Source organism: Octopus bimaculoides, chromosome 12 (genome assembly GCF_046866305.1).
Source record: "Octopus bimaculoides isolate indiv1 chromosome 12, ASM4686630v1, whole genome shotgun sequence".
NCBI classification, from domain to species: Eukaryota; Metazoa; Mollusca; class Cephalopoda; order Octopoda; family Octopodidae; genus Octopus; species Octopus bimaculoides.
Window position 1 is genome coordinate 8,707,316 of NC_142939.1, and position 19,100 is coordinate 8,726,415.

Genomic DNA, 19,100 nt, shown 5'->3' on the forward strand with positions numbered 1-19,100 from the left:
CTAAGGAACCAGCTATTCCATATACTTCATATGGCAGTACCCTGAACATAATGACAGTTACTACAGCAGATAAACAAATAGATTCAGAGGAAAATACACCAGCATCAGTTCTTGGTATGTATTTCTTTGATTTACAATGTCTATGGAATGCTAGTTCCCCCTTCTATAAACCTCTTGATCCATCTCTCCACATTGTTCATATTTATCTGTCTGTCCTTATATTGGTCAGGAGTTGTTTAGCTCAATCTTCTTCTGATATTATATTTTTCCCCCTGCACTACCAAGCACTGCACTATCAACTCACAAATGCACTACAGCCTGCATATATAGGACACGAAGGCACTACAATCCCAGAGTCACAGGCAGTAAAAGACTTGGGGATCAGTATGTTCAACAATGCATTATTTTATATTCTGCATCGCCCACCAGATAAGGGATCGAGGGACCCTATCAAAGGCTTTCTTCAAGTCCACAAAAGCCAAATATAGGGGTTTATCTTTGGCAAGGTATTACTCTTGCAGTTGCCATACCAGGAATATAGCATCAGTGGTGCTTCTACCTGGCACAAAACCGAACTGCATCTCATCTAAGCAGACTCTCTCCCTAATTAGTTGGGCTATGACCCTCTCCGTAACCTTCATCACCTGATCCAGCAGTTTGATACCTCTGTAGTTATTTCTATCTAAAGCATCACCTTTACCGTTGTAGCAGTTGACTATGGTGCTGCTACGCCAGTCATTGGGTATGACTCCATCATGAACTACCTGGTTTACAATACGGGTGACTAGGCCATAACCCACACCACCAGATGTTTTAAGCACCTCAGCAGTGATTCTTGATGGGCTGCAGGCTTTTCCTGTATATATTTTTGTGAAATTAAATGGTGGCAAGATATTTTCTAAATTGGATCTCTCTGACGCGTGCCTACAGATTAGAGTAGACGATGAATGCTCTAATTTAACAGTGTTTTGTCGACATTTTCAAGATTTTGAAAAAGGCATATAATGAAACAATAACGATTTTGCACTCCAACAAATGTACCGAGTGTACCGAGTAACATCTAACCTGAATACACAGTCAGGAATGTTAGCTGCACAATTGATGTTTGCTAGAAAGGTCAGATCTGTTTTTGATAAGTTGATACCGAGTGAAAATACAAAAAAGGTGTGTGTGTGTGTCTTTGTGTTTGTGTCTGTCCCACCACCACTACCCGACCACCAGTATTGGTTTGTTCACGTTCCTGTAATGTAGCAGTTTGGCAAAAGAGATTGATACATTAAGTACCAGGCTTCAAACCATAAGTACCGCAGCCGATTCGTTCGACTAAAATCCTTCGAGGCGGTGCCCCAGCATGGCCGTAGTTCAATGACTGAAAGAAGTAAAAAAATGTATACAAACAGTATTATTACAAACAGTCAATCTATGTAATTAAACATTATCTCATGGTGCTTTGTTTCAGATTACAGCTGGAGAATCACATTTTACATTTCAAGCAATTATTTTTCTGGAACCTCAAATTATTTCACTGTTCAATTAATCAATGATGAAACACGTGTTTTCTCAAAGAAATTATCTTGTGCAAAAAAATGTAAAAGGGGATCTCAACCAAGCTTTGATTTTTGCACCCCACAAATTGATCCAGTAAAAGAATTAAAATTAAATGAAACGGTAAAAAATTTCTTCAAAAAATTCACATCTGGTTGGAGATTGGAAAGCGTAAGTATTTGGATAGAATTCTCATTTTTAATCCGTATGTGTGGGTGTGTATGTATGTGTGTGTGTGGATGTGCTTGTGTGTGTGTGTGCATGATATGTGTGTATGCATGTGTGTGATTTTGCAGCATTATCATGTTACTTAAAAGTTCCTATTTTCGATTCAGGTAATAACATATCAGTATTGAGCTCTTTGGCTACTTTCTCACACTACTTTCAATTCAGGCATTGAAACAGGTACATAAATACAAGGATATGAAAATATCTCCTTTTAATATGGAATGCAATCATCTCTCTCTCCTTCCCATTCTTTCTCTCTCTCTCTCACAAAGTAATAGACATACATACACATACAAACACATGCATACATATACATACATACATACATGCATACATACGTATGCATAGATCACTACACCTTGCTCTGGTATCAGCTGCTACAGTGAATGCAATTGAAAGGCTGACCACTGCATGGTCCACACAGTTATCAATGATAGCTACTAAAGCAACACCTGTTGTTACAAACAGAGTTAAGCTATCAACAAACATATTCCAGGGTAATAGCTTTTTTTTTTATCTGTAATATTGTTTGTATTGGCAGTGTATCCCTTGTCGGCCCTGTTAACCAAATGCCAAGGCTACACCAGATATAGGAATCGAGTTTAAGCTAGATAAATGCTTATATGTGATAGTCAATTGAGGAAAGATTATTGTCCTGACAGAGAACATGAATACCAACGGCTTGCCTATCTCCCCAATTTCTAACGATGAAATCTACAAGTACCTCGGAATCGATGAGAATGTAGCATACGTTGGTGCTGTGACTAAAGCCAGTAAAACAGCAATAAGAGCAACACTGATAGGATACATGTGAGATGGCGGTAGAGGCATAAGGTCAGTCCAAACAACCTTTGGAATTCGCATTGTATCACTCAGATAACACTAGCTGAACAGTAAAGAAAGAAACGAGTACATTCCATGCATACTCAAAAGGAAGAGCAACAACATTATCATAGTTGGAGAACTACTGAGTAGGTGTTCTGAGAATCCAGCAGTCTTATGCAAACCAATGGAGGCTGGACTGGCCAACTTAAATAGAAGCTTGAAGGAGAAGCAGGCAGCATACCAGCAAAAAGCAATGCATGGGTACATATCCCATAAGCTAGAGAGCAACAACAGTATTGACAGGAAAAGCAGACTCTCCTGGGCCCACAATAGATACAATAGGCCCCATCTAGAAGGATTTACCTTCACTGTTCAGAAAATAAGATAGCTAAATTCCTTTAACCTGGGCAATGCTGGTTATTTCTGCTAGTATATATGTATATATATATCATCATCAGTGTCCATGCATGAGTAGGACAATATACATATATATGTGTGTGTGTGTGTGTGTGTGTGTGTATGTGTTTGTTGGGTGTGTGTTACATGCAACATGGTTTACATTTTTATTTCAATTCTTTGCAGATTAATCTGATGAACTTGAATACTTCAGCTACCTATAGCTGCACATTCAGTAACCCTGGTGCTGATGAAAAAGGCTGTAAGCTAAATCCCAAAGGTAAATTATATCATATGTCTATGTAGTTAGCAAGCAATATATATATGTATGTATGTCATCATCATCATCATCATCGTGGGTGCTTTTAGGTGCCACTGGCACGAGGGCCAGTCAGGCAGTACTGGCAACGGCCACGTTCAAAATGGTGTATTTTACATGTCACCTGCACAGGAGCCAGTCCAGCGGCACTGGCAACGATCTCGCTCGAATGCCTTTACACATGCCACCGGCACAAGTGCCAGGGAGGCGACGTTGGCAACGATGCATAAATGCGCTATCATAGAAAGATTCAAGTAAAAGAACAGAAAAGTTAGACGCGGAGGAATAGAGATAGACACAACAAAGAATATATAGTAAAATCATTAAGGGATGTTTAGAATAAACGAAGATAAGATAGAAGATAATTAATGAATGAAACTGTTCTTATATGTTACCCTTTGAATGTTAAAAAGTTAGCTGTACAGGATCTTGTTAATCTCTGTCACAGATTTTTAAAAATACTTTACCTTTATTTTCTAATTGATTAATAATTTTAATTAATTTAATTAATTTAGTAAATTAACCATACTTAATTTTATATCTGTATGTGTGTGTGTGTACATGTGTATATATATATATATATGTTTATATATGAAATACCTAATGATTTCACTTCTCTACTCCCATAATTTAATAACCTGTCTATTGTTTTTTTTTTATATATAACCATTTATTGTATTTTTGCAAGGGTATGTATGCATTAACATTATCGTTGTTGAAATTAATTGATGACAATAATTATTTTTATAACTGTATATATTTTTATATTATATATTAATTGTATTGGTACACTGTATTTTCTTGATGGCTTATTTAATGTTCTCGTTATATTTTCCATATGTTATATATAAATCTCTTTGTATATTCTTCCCTGATGAGATTTTGGCTTATAATAATTAACGAAACTGATTTACTTAAATTAAATTTGATTGACTTTATGCTATAAGTGATGAATTGAAACAATTATTCCTATTGTCCATATTCATCCATCTGTCCATATATTTTTTTATTTTTTATTCTTTCAGTGATCGCTATGTGAATTGTGTCATATGGACAGAAATGTGAATTGTGCCATCTCTGTCAACAACCTGTAGCCTTCTCAGCCTGCAGCTCCACTTTTTCAAGAACTCAGTAACAATACACTATTTCTTTTTGAATCCTATTATTTGTTTACAACCAAGAAGAATAATCCTTTCTATTATAGAAACAATACCTGAAATTTTAAGGGAGTGGGTCTAGTCGATTAGATTGATCCCAATGCACAGCTGGTACTTATTTCATCAACCAAAAAAGACAAAGTCAACTCATGCAACATTTAAACTCAGAACATAAGATGGACAAAATGCTGCTAAGTATTTTGTCCAGTCAGCTAAAAATTCTTCCAGATTGCTGCCTTAGTGAAGACGAATAATACAAGGAAGAAGCGTTACTATAGAAGTGTCATTGTGTCAACATATGCAATTTGAATGACCTATGTCAGTTACTTAAAAAGTTATGCCAACTTTCGCTTTATTTTAGTTACAGTCCTTATAATATGCTATATACACTATTCATAAATCCTTTTGGAATGTATTTCCCAAATGTACTTTTCTTTGATTTAACTTTTACATACATGGGTTGGTCATTATAACCAGATTTATATAATAATATACTGTTTTGAATCGCACTACATTTGGTTTATCCAAACAGAACGTTTGCTAGTTTAAAAATTTACTCGCAAAACTGTTTCTTTAAATTAGTTCTAACTTAAAATCTGGACATTTATATGACACCAATTATCTCTCATATTCTACCATCCTGCTTGCTACCCAAATAGATAAAGATCCATAAGATAGAACTCCTTTAGCTCAAGCTTCTTTGGTTATTATATTTTCCTTATTTTATTTTTTCACTGATCCTACTATTCCCATTTCGTTGTTTCCCTTTCTTCCCTTCTTCTCTTTTGTTATGTATACTTCTACATTTGAGTTATAACTTCCTTTGATGACCTTAAATGTGACACACAGACAAAAACAGACAGGAACAAGCAGAGTAATATTATAATATTCATTGTTAGAGCTTTAACACTGGTTTTCATATTTGTGACAATGTTAAATTGAACTGTTGTTTCTAGCAAAAGTCTCTGTCTCGTTCACACTCACGCTTTAAATTCACTTCAGAATCAAAACAATAAACATTGAGCTGTAATTTCTAACCAAAAAAACCTGCCTTCTTTATCATATATCGCTAGAGAATTTTCTTCAGCGAGGGATTTTTAGACATTTTGTGTCACTAATACTTTTTAGTTAGAAATTCACCTCCTGTAAACCAGTACTTCCCAACCTTTTTTTCACTTTTGTTACATTTATATTCTTTTCACAATTCAAAATAAAAAAATAATCACTATAAGTGTGACTTTGTTTTTTTTTTCTGTGAATTTATCAGAACCAATGGCGGCTAGCTGGTTTGCAAGTATATTTTTGTCGCATTTTGCCCTGTGTTTGCAGTGTCTTCAAATTTTAAATCTTATATACAGTGACCTTGATTCTTGAATTAGGGTATAAAATTTCTCCAATAATTATAACATACATTTGTACCATATTGATATATAGAGAGTGGAAGTGTGTAGCTTCATGGTAGAGTGTTGCACTCGTGATCATGAGATTCTGATTTCAATTCCTGGACCAGGTGATGTGTTATGTTCTTAATCAAAGCACTTCATTTCACATTGCTGCACTCCTCTCAGCTGGTAAAAATGAGTAATCCTGCAACAGACCAATGTCCCACCCAGGGAAGGAACAGACATGTTCCAGAATCCAGGAAACTGGCATTGTGAACCTGTGGCTTGGAAAAACTTTTTCATCTTTTTATTTTGGGGCAGGGGTGGGATTGGAGGATATAGTGGATGCAATATTTAGCATGCTCCAGGCCATTGGAACATTTTGAACTTGTCCCTTATGTTTCAAACATAATGTGGGAGAGAGGTGATGGTGGTTCTATGTTCCATCAATAAATTTGAAAGAGTATATGTGTTGTTTGAATCTGCTCTTAAATGTCTATTGCAGACAAGAAAGCAAGAGGCTTAAAAGGAATCCAGAAAACCTTTAAGAATCATATGATTTTACTTAGAAAGTATCTGTTAAAAAACAGCAGCAAAAATAAATACATCAATCAAGTTCTTAAAAAAAGAGGTAAAAATCTTATAGACTTATTGTGAATGTCCTGAGAAATATTGTCTTCCATACAACCATAGAATTACTGGATGAGTATACCTTCACTATGACCTGGTAGAAACTGCTCTGCTTACCAAAAAGGTTATGCATGAATATGAGTTTGTTTACATTATCTTAAGAATGATGTTAATATTAACATTAACAATCGGGTGGCAAGATGGCAGAATTGATAGCACAGCAGACAAAATGGTTAGCAGCATTTCAATCATATTTATGTTCTGAATTCAAATTCTACCCAGGTCAACTTTGCCTTCCTTCCTTTTTGGGTTGATAAAATAAGTACCAGTTGAACACTGGGGTCGATGAAGTTGACTTGTTTTATTGACTTGTTTTATGGCTAACATCATCATAATAGTTCCATTGTTTTTAGTGGCAACAGACAATTTCTGAATAGATAAAATATTCTTTTCTATTCTAGGCACAAGGCCCGAAATTTTTGGGGAGGGGGCCAGATGATTGGATCGACCCCAGTACGCAACTAGTACTTATTTTATTGAACCCGAAAGGATGAAAGGCAAAGTTAACCTCAGCAGAATTTGAACTCAGAACATAAAGACAGATAAAATACTGCTAAGCCTTTCACCTGGTGTGTTAATATTTCTTGTTTCTTTATTGCCCACAAGGGGCTAAACTTGGAGGGGACAAACAAGGACAGACAAAGGGATTAAGTCGATTACATCGATTCCAGTGCGTAGCTGGTACTTATTTTATCGATCTCGAAAGGATGAAAGGGAAAGTCGACCTCGGCGGAATTTGAACTCAGAACGTAACGGCAGACGAAATACCACTAAGCAATTCACCCGGCGCGGTAATGTTTCTGCCAGCTCGCTGTCTTAAATAAATAAAATATTTATTTCATTATTGCCTGCTGGGGACTAAACATAGATGGGACAAACAAAGGGATTAAGTCAATTACATTGACCCCAGTGCAAAACTGGTACTTATTTAATTGACCCCGAAAGATGAAAGGCAAAGTTGACCTCGGTGGAATTTGAATTTAGAATGTAAAGACAGACGAAATAAAGTTAAGCGTTTCGCCCAGCATGCTAACGTTTCTGCCAACTCGCCGCCTTAATAAATAAAATGTTAAACAAGTAAGTATTGTACAGGAACATCTTTGGGAGATTTGTAAATCATAGAGAGAAAAAAAACAAAGAATGCTAAGGATTGGTTTTGAAGTGAAGTTTTAAAGAACTTCCTGCTCTCAGTTACTATTCAAGTGAATTATTTACGCATGCATACACACATATGCCCATTTTTATGGCACACACATATGTATGTATGTATGTATATATATATACCTATATTTATAAATAATTATCTACATAACGTACACAAACGCATGCACACAAGTATTTAAAGTCACACCAATACACTAAAATTATACACAGAAAGGAACATAGAATCTTATTGACAAAATATATTAAATCTCACTTTAGACACAAACCCCAAAATATAAGAAGTCACTGTATAGCTTATACATATTGATTCTACACTCTTCATTGGAATTAGTTTATCAAACCAACGAAAGAACTAACAAACAAACTGATCCCAACAAGATTTGGAATCAGAATATAAAGGATCAAAATTATAAAAAAAAAAAACAACGTTTAGCTTGACGCTGCATTGATTCGGAGTCGTTGCTGCACTTGTGGAAATTATATTTTTAATTAACCAGTAAGTTGTGGCTCCTTATTTCCTCCATTTATTTCTTTTTATCGTTTATTTTTTGCTTGTTTTGTCCATTGAAATATAGAACATGCTGTGGCACAACCTTAAAGGGTTCAGGAGTTCTCAACCATTTTTTATCTACAGACCCCTTTCATAACTATTTTATTCTAGTTGACCCCCATCTCATTACTATTCAATGTTCAAAAACTAGTTTTATAGAAACTTCTTTTAAAATTCCTATTTTGTTTTTCACACATTAACTTGAGTAGGTTGAACCATATAAAATGTTAAAGAAAAAACACCCAGCTGTTTCTTGCAATACATACAGATAAAGCAAAATTTTTTCAGGGGCCCTTAAACTGCTATTGGGGATCCCCAATTTTCTATTTTGTTTCTTGGGCCCCTAAAATATTATATGGACCCTAAAGGGCCATATAGACTTCGGTTGAGAACCACTGGTTTAGATAAACAAATTAACGCCAGTACTTATTTTATTAGTCTTTATCACCAAACCACTAAGTTATGAGGATGTGAACAAACCAACATTCACGGTTGAGCAATGGTGGAGGGACAAACAGAAATGCACACGCACACACACACATACATCTAGACAACAGGCTTCTACACAATTTCTGTCTACCAAATTCACTCAGAGCTGTAGTAGAAGACACTTGACCAAAGTGCCACACAGTGGGACTGATCCAAAACCAAAGAGTTGCAAAGCATGCTTCTTAACCACACAGCCATGCTAGTGTATTAATTATTATTTCTTCTTGGAACAAACTTGGAAAAATCCAAAATTTATTGAAAAATAGTAATTTATGCATTTTTATGGCATATATTTATGACAGGTTGAATTTGCCTTTCATCCTTTCGGGGTTGATAAACGAAGTACTAATCCAGGGTGATGGATGAGCAGAACAGCAAAAACATTGGATCAAGTGCTTTTTGGCATTTGTTCAACTCGATGTGTTGGAGGAACCAAATTAAACAAAGAGTTCAAATCTTGTCATAGTCCTGTTTGGTTGACAATCTTAATCTGTTATCCAATTTAACATCACTGCTTGCCATTTTAGGTGCTTTCACTGGAGTCCACGATATTGCTCACGTTTAGATTAGGTCTTTGATTTGAGGCTTCTTTCCTTTCTCCCTCCCACTCATCTCAGAGTGCTCTGTATGTGTGTATGTATACATACATATTTAGTAGAAAGTGGGTTATACATCTTTAGATTGTATACCTGACTTCCTACTATAAAATTAAAATATAACGGAACGCTGAACTCCAGACTAAACAACTTAAACAACATTTTATTTAGGTGGTAAATATATACATCTTTAGTTCTTGTTGTTACAGCTTCTGTGTGTATGAGCATAGTTGTTGGGACGTGGGTATGCAGTTGCGAGCGAGCTGTCGAGTGTAAGTCCGAAAGATGTAGAGAGACAGCTTTAATACGTCCATGCTCAATCGCTGGCCAGCGAGAAAGAGAATGAATTGAGCGGGAAATGCTTGCTTGTTTAATTCTACGCATGCGTAAGACTACGCATGCGCAGGCATTACTACACATACACATTAGTATACATACATACAAACATGATGTAAAACCACCACATGTTTTCGCAGCTAGCGACATACCAACAGATTCATAGTTCCTGCCAGCCATACTACATTACTGGCTGAAGTAACTGGAAGAGAATCTGGATCAAGGAGAAGGTGTTTAACCAAGATGCTCTCTGGCTGGAAGAAATCCGAAGAAGTTACTGCTCCTGCGTTACATCCAAGACATACAACATTGATGGTGAAACTCTTGCAACTGCAATCCAGAAACTCTAGGATGGAAAAGCACCGGGAAGAGATTTCATTGTTGGATATTGGTACAAGAAGCTAACCTTCTACCGATCATATCTTATCAATTTGTACCAGCAAGATCTCAATGGGAACAGTAGCATACCACACTGGTTAGCTCTGGCAGAGACAAAATTGATCCCCAAATACAGAACCATCCACACGGCAAAAAATTACTGGCCAAGTGCATGCCAGAACTTAATGTATAAGATACACACAGCATGCTTAAACCTTTTCCTCCAGGACCATTGTGAAACCAATAACATCATCACAGTAGAACAAGCAGCTGGGAAAAATGGAGTCTGCAGATTGCTGAGCAATTTGTTAATCAACAGAACTGTGATGTCAGGGGTGCGAGAGCATAGGAGGAACCTAGTTTAAATGTGGCTAGACTACAAAAACAACTTTGACTCTGTTCCCTACTCAAGGAAGCTAGGAGCCCTTCAACTTGCTAAAGTTCCCGTGAGCATAGTCAATGCCATAGCTGACCTGACTTCATCGTGGGCCACCATCTTGAAATTAAACAAAGAGTGACTGCATTATCACTGATAGAATACAGTATTGCAAAGGTATTTTCCAAGGGGACAACCTCTCTGTGATGTTGTTTACACTTTCTGTAAACCCCTTGTCATTCATGTTAAGGAAGTTTGAAGGATATTTCACTGGTTCCATCCTTACTGGTTTCATTTTTTTTTTTGCACTTTGAAAGAGCCGCTATTTAAATGTTTTTGTTTTTTATTCTTCAAAGGACAACAATTTTTGATTTGTATTCTTTACCAACACAATGTTTCCATTAATGACTACAAGAGCAGGTGTGGCTGTGTGGTAAGAAGTCTGCTTTCCAACCACATTGTTCTGGGTTCAGTCTCATTGCATGAAACCTTGGACAAGTGTCTTCTGCTTTACTTTGGTTGACTAAAGCTATGTGTGTGAATTTAGTATGTCATTCCGACATACATAGTATATTATTATACTAACAATTGCAAGCTGCACTTGAAATTGAATATAAAAAGTATAATACACAATAGAATTCATAGATAATAATAAAACTGTAGTTACATTCATGTAAAACAAATGTCATGTTTATGAAAACAATGAACAAAACTCAACTTAATTGCAATATGATTCATACTTATTAAAATGAAGGACACAGTAAAGTACATTATAACTTTAGTCACATGAAACTGTTATATTGTATTTCTCATTAAAAAGAATATTACAGTATTAAATAATTATACTAGATCCTTCAAAATGGAGGGGACAATTATTGAATGACTACAATATTCAATAATCATACTAGTTCCTTTGAAACTATTCATTTCCATACATTTCAGAGAAATTGGTCATCTGAAAAAGTGTCCTTTTCAAAAATATAAAAAGATCTATATTTGATGATATAGCGATAGAAAGATTAAAATTTTAAAGTTTTCTGAAAGGGAACAAAATTCTAAAACTATGTGAAACATTGCCACTATTCATAATACTATGTTTGATCAACTATTGCTGATTTAATTTGTAACTTTCTGCTGAGTGTGGGTGCTTTTACGTGCCACCGGCACAAAGGCCAGTCAGGCGGTACTGGCAACGGCCACGCTCAAAATGGTGTATTTTACGTGCCACCCGCATGAGAGCCAGTCCAGGGGCACTGGCAATGATCTTGCTCAAAAGTCCTTACACATACCACAGGCACAAGTGCCAGAAAGGCGACACTGGGCACAGGTGCCATCACGATTTCGCTTTAAATTTTAACCCATTTTCCAAGAGTTTAATTTCTTCTTTAGATAATATTTGTAATGGGAAATTTTGAGTAACTGTTCTGACTTTCAATAAAAAGTGATATATTTTCTCTATTTTTAAAAAGTCATTCAAATATTTTGTTTACTTTCAGATTATGAATTGCATTTTCATTTTACTTTGTCTCCTGCAAATAGTTTACAGTAAGTATTCTAACTTGTAACTTCCTTCATGAATTCTTGAAACAATAATTTTCATCTCATCAAAACATAGACAACGATTCATTTCAGTTTTATATAATGTTACAATATAATATTTCAGCTGCATTATCATGATTGTGTGTGTATGTGTGTTTTTGTGTGCACGCGCGTGTGTGTGTTTGATTGTGTGCGCGTGTATATTTATATATATCATCATCATTATCATTGTCATTTAACATTTGCCTTCCATCTTAGCATGGGTTGGACAGTTTAATAGGAGCTCACCAGGCAAGCGACTCCACTATATGTTTGTGTCTATTTTGGCATAGATTTTGGGTTGGACACCCTTCCTAACACCAACCACCTCACAGAGTAAGCTGAGTGCTTCTTATGTGGCACCAGCATACAAGAGGTCAGTTCGTGGCATGGTTTTTACAACTGGATGCTCTTTCAAATGCTGACCACTTTACAGTGTGGACTGGATGCTTTTTAAGTGGCACCAGCACTGGCAGGGTCACCAAGTAACTTGCAAAACAAGGAATCTTTGAGAGGGAAGGGGACATTGGAGGAGGTGAGCATGTGTTAGATGATGAGAGGTTAGAGTGTGTGTATACTGGGTTTGAACAATAGTCCATACTGTTTATCAGTTGATAATATTTAAACCTGATTTCATTTTTCATGTGACGGAAGCATATGATACAAATATATATATTCTGAAATGAATCATTTCAACACATCCTTTTATATGATTATTCTGTGCATGGCTGGTTTTCAGCCAATTAGATAGATTCATTCAAATTGGCCTCAGTGTCAAGAGAGAGCGCCACGCACATGATCAAGCAGAGGACGTTATAATGAATTTATTATATCATTGTGGCCAATGATGGAGCCATAAATTCTCAACACATTTTGGCTGGGACTGGTATAGTACACAAAGCAGAAAACCCCAATCTTCAGCTTTTGTGGAATGGAGTGCCCCATTGATAATTCCCTAATTGGGCCTCGCACTGTGTGTATAGTTCATTGGTACTACTTTTGTAGTAAAAGAGAAAATGAAGGAAAAGGAGATACATTTTCATCGTTTGATACTATTTTGTTTCTGGAATGTAAAACAAATCACTGTATAAATAACAAAAAAGTGAAATGTGCAGTTTATGGAAATGGTGCTGTAGCTGGGACTGTTCATATGTGGTTCGCTAGGCTTAAGAATGTGAATCTTGATCTGAAAGACTGTGAATGTTTCAGCAGGCCTTCAGTCCTTGATGATGAATCAAACTGAAATGCTAATCATAAGTAATCCAGGTCATACAACACGAAGCATTGCAGAGTTGCTCCACATATGAGTGTTAAGGCCATAAAAGTACTTGGATATGTAAATTGCCATGGTGTTTTGGTGCTTTATAATTTAACAGAAAACAAAAAGTAATGAACCACATTTCCATCTACAATTCTCTGTTCGAATGCATCAAAAATTACCTCTTTTTGAAAAGAACAGTTACAGTTGTTAAAAAGAATGGATTGTTTACAACAATGTGGAATCATGAAGCTACGTCAAAGATCATGAATTGCAGTGGAACAATTGAAATCTGTACAAATATCTAAAGAATCCTTTTGAATTTTACTTCAAAACATGGTACAAACTTGTGTTCCAACACAATATATATCTTTTACTTTTTATCTTTTTTCTTTTACTTGTTTCAGTCATTGGAGTGTGACCATGCTGGGGCACTTCCGTGAAAGATTTTAGTTGAACAAATCAAACTAAGCACTTGTTATTTTTCTAAGATGGAAACTAAAAGAAGCCTGTCATATATATACATACATATATATATATATATATATATATATATGTATATATATATATATATATATATATATATATATATATGAATTTTTATTAATATTTAGCAGAAAGCAACAGACTGATGCAAGAGCCGAGAGTTTCATGCACTGGCAAGCTTGATAAAAGCCAATGCAGGAAAGTCCTGCTAAATATTAATAAAGATGTGCATATAGTCATACTCTAAGTTCTGTTCTTCCTGTTTACATCACCATACATATATATATATATATATATGTGTGTGTGTGTGTGTGTGTGTGTGTGTATTTATATATTTATACCAAAATTTGGCAAAAATATTGTATCTGTTATCAAACATAGCAAAATACTCACAAGTGAGTTTTTGTATTTATATCGATTTAAATAAGAGCTCAAAACTGATCCATTGAAAATGCTTTATTATGATGACCTATGATCATTTCGAAGCAATATCCAGATCGATTCATGCATATTATAAAATATGGGATACTGCATCTCCTCAGGGTCTTATTAGCAGAAGGCAGATAATATGAATAGATGCCTTCTACTAATAAGACCCTGAGGAGATGTAGTATCCGATATTTTATAATATGCATGAATCGATCTGGATATTACATCGAAATGGTCATAGGTCATCATAATAAAGTATTTTCAATGGATCAGTATTGAGCTCTTATTTAAATCGATATATATATATATATATATATATATATATATATATATATATATATATATATATATATATAGTTCAAATGTAAAGAAGACAAAAGACAAAGACATGTGAGGGAACAATAAGTAGATGTATTAATTTGATGCTCAGGTTGAGTGGATAAGTCTCTGATGCTTTGAGCTTTGCTCTTTAATGGAAAGAGGAAAAACAATGGAGAGAGACGGAAAAAATTTAGAGAGAAATGAAATGTGTTAGAATTAACGGTTTAACATGATGAAATGACTAGAAAAAAAAAAAAGAGGCTGAGTGGAGGGGAGATAATAACGGTGACCTGGTTGAACACATACACCTGTGTGTATGTAAGAATGATATGTGTGAGTATCTATGTGTGAATGGGAGCAAGTGCATGTGAATGTATGTTTGTGTGAGCTTAAAATTATATGAGCTTGTGTGTGTATGTGTATGTGTGTTTGTGTAGACGTGTGTATATGTGTGAGAGTGTGAGAGGCTGTGCAAAGCATACATATGTGTGTGTGTGTGTGTCTGTTTGTCCCCACCACCACTTGATAACACATGTTGGTTTGTTTATGTCCCCATACCTTACCAATTCAGCAAAAAAGAACTTATAAAATAAGTAATAGGCTTAAAATGAAAAACTAAATATCGGACTTCATTCCTTTGACCAAAATTCTCCAAAGAATTGCCCCAGCATGGCTGCAGTTTAAAGACTGAAACAAGTAACATATGAAAAATAAAGATTCTGTTTAAATATCTGGATCAATAGCCTAATACTACAGTTAATAACAACCATTGACATGAAAGATACAACTAATATTCAGAAAATCTTTGAACTTTGAACCTCAGCAGTCTTTCAAATAATATAAATTTTCCATCAAATGAATTTAAGTTTTTTGTCCAATTTCTGACACTAATTATCAATAATTCTCTAGGCAATGAGGATCAGAATAAACATTCCAAGAGTGCAAAAGATCTACAAATACAGAACAATCGAATGCCAAAAGGTATGTATTAGAATAATATATGCTTTAAGCATATTTGCAGTGTGCTGCCAAATCGGATATCGTTTATTTCTATAATCTTGTACTATCATCTGCTTCAATCTTAGCAAAATATTAATAAACATATGGAGATATCAAATTCGGGAAATTACAATTCCTTACATTCCCATTGTTTTCCCCAAATTGCAGTTACTATCTATTGGCTACAAATCCTGGCAGATGTGTCACTATTTTTCCCTGAAGAGGTAGAATTTGGGTTCGAAATGCACAGTGCTAGAACATATACATGAAGGCAGCCTATCCAATTCTCAAACAATTCTGCCAGTTCCCTAATCTTGACTAGTAATTTTCTTTTATCAACCTCAAGCAAATGAAAAGCAAAGTTGGTCTCAATGAACAGAATAGCCAAAAGTCAAAAGTTAAGTGGTAGTATTACGTACATTCTAAAAATGTCTCTGTTATCTACTTCAGTCTTTTGAAAAGCATCCCACCTCTCTCTCTCTCTCTCTCCATTTTTCCATACATACTTGAAATTGCTATCTGTCCACCCCTGTTGTTCTTCTCACTCCAGAGCCCACCCTGACACCTTGTTACCACTGTCTTTATCTCTTTTCCAAGATCCACCCTCATTACTTCCACCCACTCTTGTATGATCCTTTCTACCATAGGCACAAAGCCTGACATTTTAGGGGATGGAGCAAATCTATTACATCAGCCCCCAATACTTAACTGGTACTTATTTCATTGACCCTTGAAGGGTGAAAAGTAAAGTCTGCTTCTGCCAAATTTGAACTCAGAACATAAAAACAACCAAAAGGCCACTAAGCATTTTGTCCTGCATGCAAACGATTATGCAGGCTTTCACCGATTTTTCAACACCCTGATCCATATTTGGCGTGTAAACATAAGCTCCTCATCAGTGCTTTCATTTTCGTGATTCCTGGAGATCCCATGTGGAATTCTTTTAGCATACGATTTTACAAAGAAACAGGTATTACAACCCGCTGAGTGTGCATAAGTATGTCATCACATAAGTATGTCATCACATATCGAATACCATTTCGAAATTGTTACACTCAGCTACAGGAGTTTTTGCATTTGTTCCTGACTTTTACTATTTTTTTCATTTTTATTAAGAACACATCCTTCTCTGCTTTAACTTTTATTTCCTCTGAAGTGATGGGCAGTTTGTGTACTATGTTGCAGAGTAGGTATTTTATTTCGATTTCAGCTTTTAATGCCACTATTACTCTGTCCTCTAACTGTTCATTGTATTTAAGTATCAATCTTGACAGCCCATCCGCATGTCCCAAGTAGGTATACCCAAGAGAGCACACATGTACACACACATACACACACACACATATACACAAGGTAACTTGTACACATGCATTAATGAGCTGACGCCATCAGGTCAAGTGCATATGCGCGCGCACACACACAGACGCACACATACATACTCACCACATGCACACATCCACGCACTCATACAGCAGGTATGCCCTTCCCCCCACACACACTGGTATTTGGTTTCGTTTAAGATTCTTGCACATAACACCCATCCAAATGCCACAAACATCCTGTCCAACACGTGGTCCAAGAAGTACATTTTCTACTTGGTGTATTCGATGTCGCTGATTATTCCATCCTTATGCAACAAAACTATGTGACCCATATTGACCAATAACAGCCGAATCTCCAGTAGTCATGCTGAATTTCCTCCACCACTCCATTCGGATGCCTAAACCTGAAAAGCTAGGTTCGTGTGAAGCGCCTACGAAACTTTAAGTTGCATTGAGCTGAATTAAACTGTTATTAGATACTAATATATGTACTCCTAGGAAATGTGTTGAGTAATTCTTTCTTACTTTTGTCCATTCAGTCGTACAAATATGTATGCGGTGGTGGTGTAATCTGCATAGTATACATACATACAGGGTTAATTTATCCATAAATTGGAGATTGAAAAAGAATGACAAACTGCTTTAATCCATTTTTGAAACTTATTGGGTTCTTGTCAGAAGTGTCTACATCCTAGAGAAATGAGTAGACAATCTGTTTTTATACACAACAGATCCAGTAGCTTCAAGGAACTGGAGCTATTTATTTGCAAGCTATAAGTATTTAACACTTTATTTGACACCAATAGACTGTCAACGGAGATTCGTACAAATATACGATGAGCTATTTTCAGGTTCTATCTATCAAATCCACTCACAATGCTTTCATTAGTCTGAGGTTATAATAGAAGAAACTTGCTCAAGGTGCTGTGAATGGGATGGAACGCAAGCCCACATGGTTTGGAAGTAAGCTTCACCACTACAGAGTCACACCTGTACCTCAAAAATATTTATTAAGTAGTTATAAATATAGACGCAAACGTTGTTATGTAGTAGGAAGTTTACTTCCCCAGCACACACATGGTTCTGAGTTCAATCCTACTGCTTGACACCTAGGGCAAATGTCGTTTACTATAGCCCCAGGCCAACCAAAGCTTTGTGAGTAGATTTAACGAAGAAGCCCATCCTATATGTATATGTGTGTATGTTTGTGTGTGTGTGTCTTTGCATTTGTGTTTGCCCCACCACCACTACTCGACCACCAGTATTGATTTGTTCATGTTCTTGTAACATAGCGGTTTGGCAAATGAGATCAATGCAATAAGCACCAGGCTTTAAACAACCGATTTGTTCAACTAAAATCCTTCGAGGCGGTGCCCCAGCATGGCCGTAGTTCAATGACTGAAAGAAGTAAAAGATAAAATGTATACAAACAGTATTATTACAAACAGTCAATCTATGCAATAAACATTATCTCATTGTGCTTTGTTTCAGGTTACTGCTGGAGAATCAAATTCTATATTCCAAGGAAACTTTTGTCTGGAACCTCAAACTATATCACTGTTCAATTAATCAATGATGAAACACGTGTTTTCTCAAATAGATTATCTTGTGCAGATAAATGTAAAAGGGGATCTCAACCAAGCTTTGATTTTTCCACTCCACAAATTGATCCAGTAAAAGGATTAAAATTAAATGAAACTAAAAAAGATTTCTGGAATGGATTGCTATCTGGTTGGACATTGAAAAGAGTAAGTATTTGGATAGAATTCTTATTTTTAATCTGTGTGTGTGTGTGTGTGTGTGTGTGTGTGTGTTACATGCTACATGCTTTACATTTTTATTTCAATTCTTTGCAGATTGATTTGATGAACTTGAATACTTCAGCTAATTATAGATGCACACTCGATAACCCTGATGCCGACGAAAAAGGCTGTAAACTAAATCCCACAGGTAAATTATAACATATGTCTATGTAGTTAATGAGCTATAAATATAATTATGAAGGAATAAATGCAGTTGAAAATGATTGGAGAATATATGAAGTTATTTGAATTTTAAAACATAGATGATACATAATCATCATCATGCAACGTTCATCTTCCATGTATGCATGAGTAAGACACACACACATATGCATATATACATACATACATATGTGCATATAGATATATATATGTATGTAGAGATATATATGTATATATATATATATATATATATATATATATATATATATATAAATTGTAAATCCCAAAAATAACAACAAAACTACAAAGGAT

The 19,100-nt window shown here is 35.5% G+C and overlaps 1 protein-coding gene across 1 annotated transcript in view; it reads left to right on the top strand.

Annotated features, from left to right (window-relative positions):
* The window catches only part of LOC106876762 (uncharacterized), a 34,993-nt gene that overhangs the window by 10,802 nt on the left and 5,091 nt on the right, over positions 1-19,100 (top strand). The window contains exons 8-10 of the mRNA XM_089360779.1: positions 1-114; positions 18,316-18,572; positions 18,681-18,774. The exon at positions 1-114 is cut by the window's left edge and continues 6 nt beyond it. Of these exons, the coding sequence (XP_089216905.1) occupies positions 1-114; positions 18,316-18,572; positions 18,681-18,774 (465 nt within the window). The remainder of the gene's footprint in view (positions 115-18,315; positions 18,573-18,680; positions 18,775-19,100) is intronic.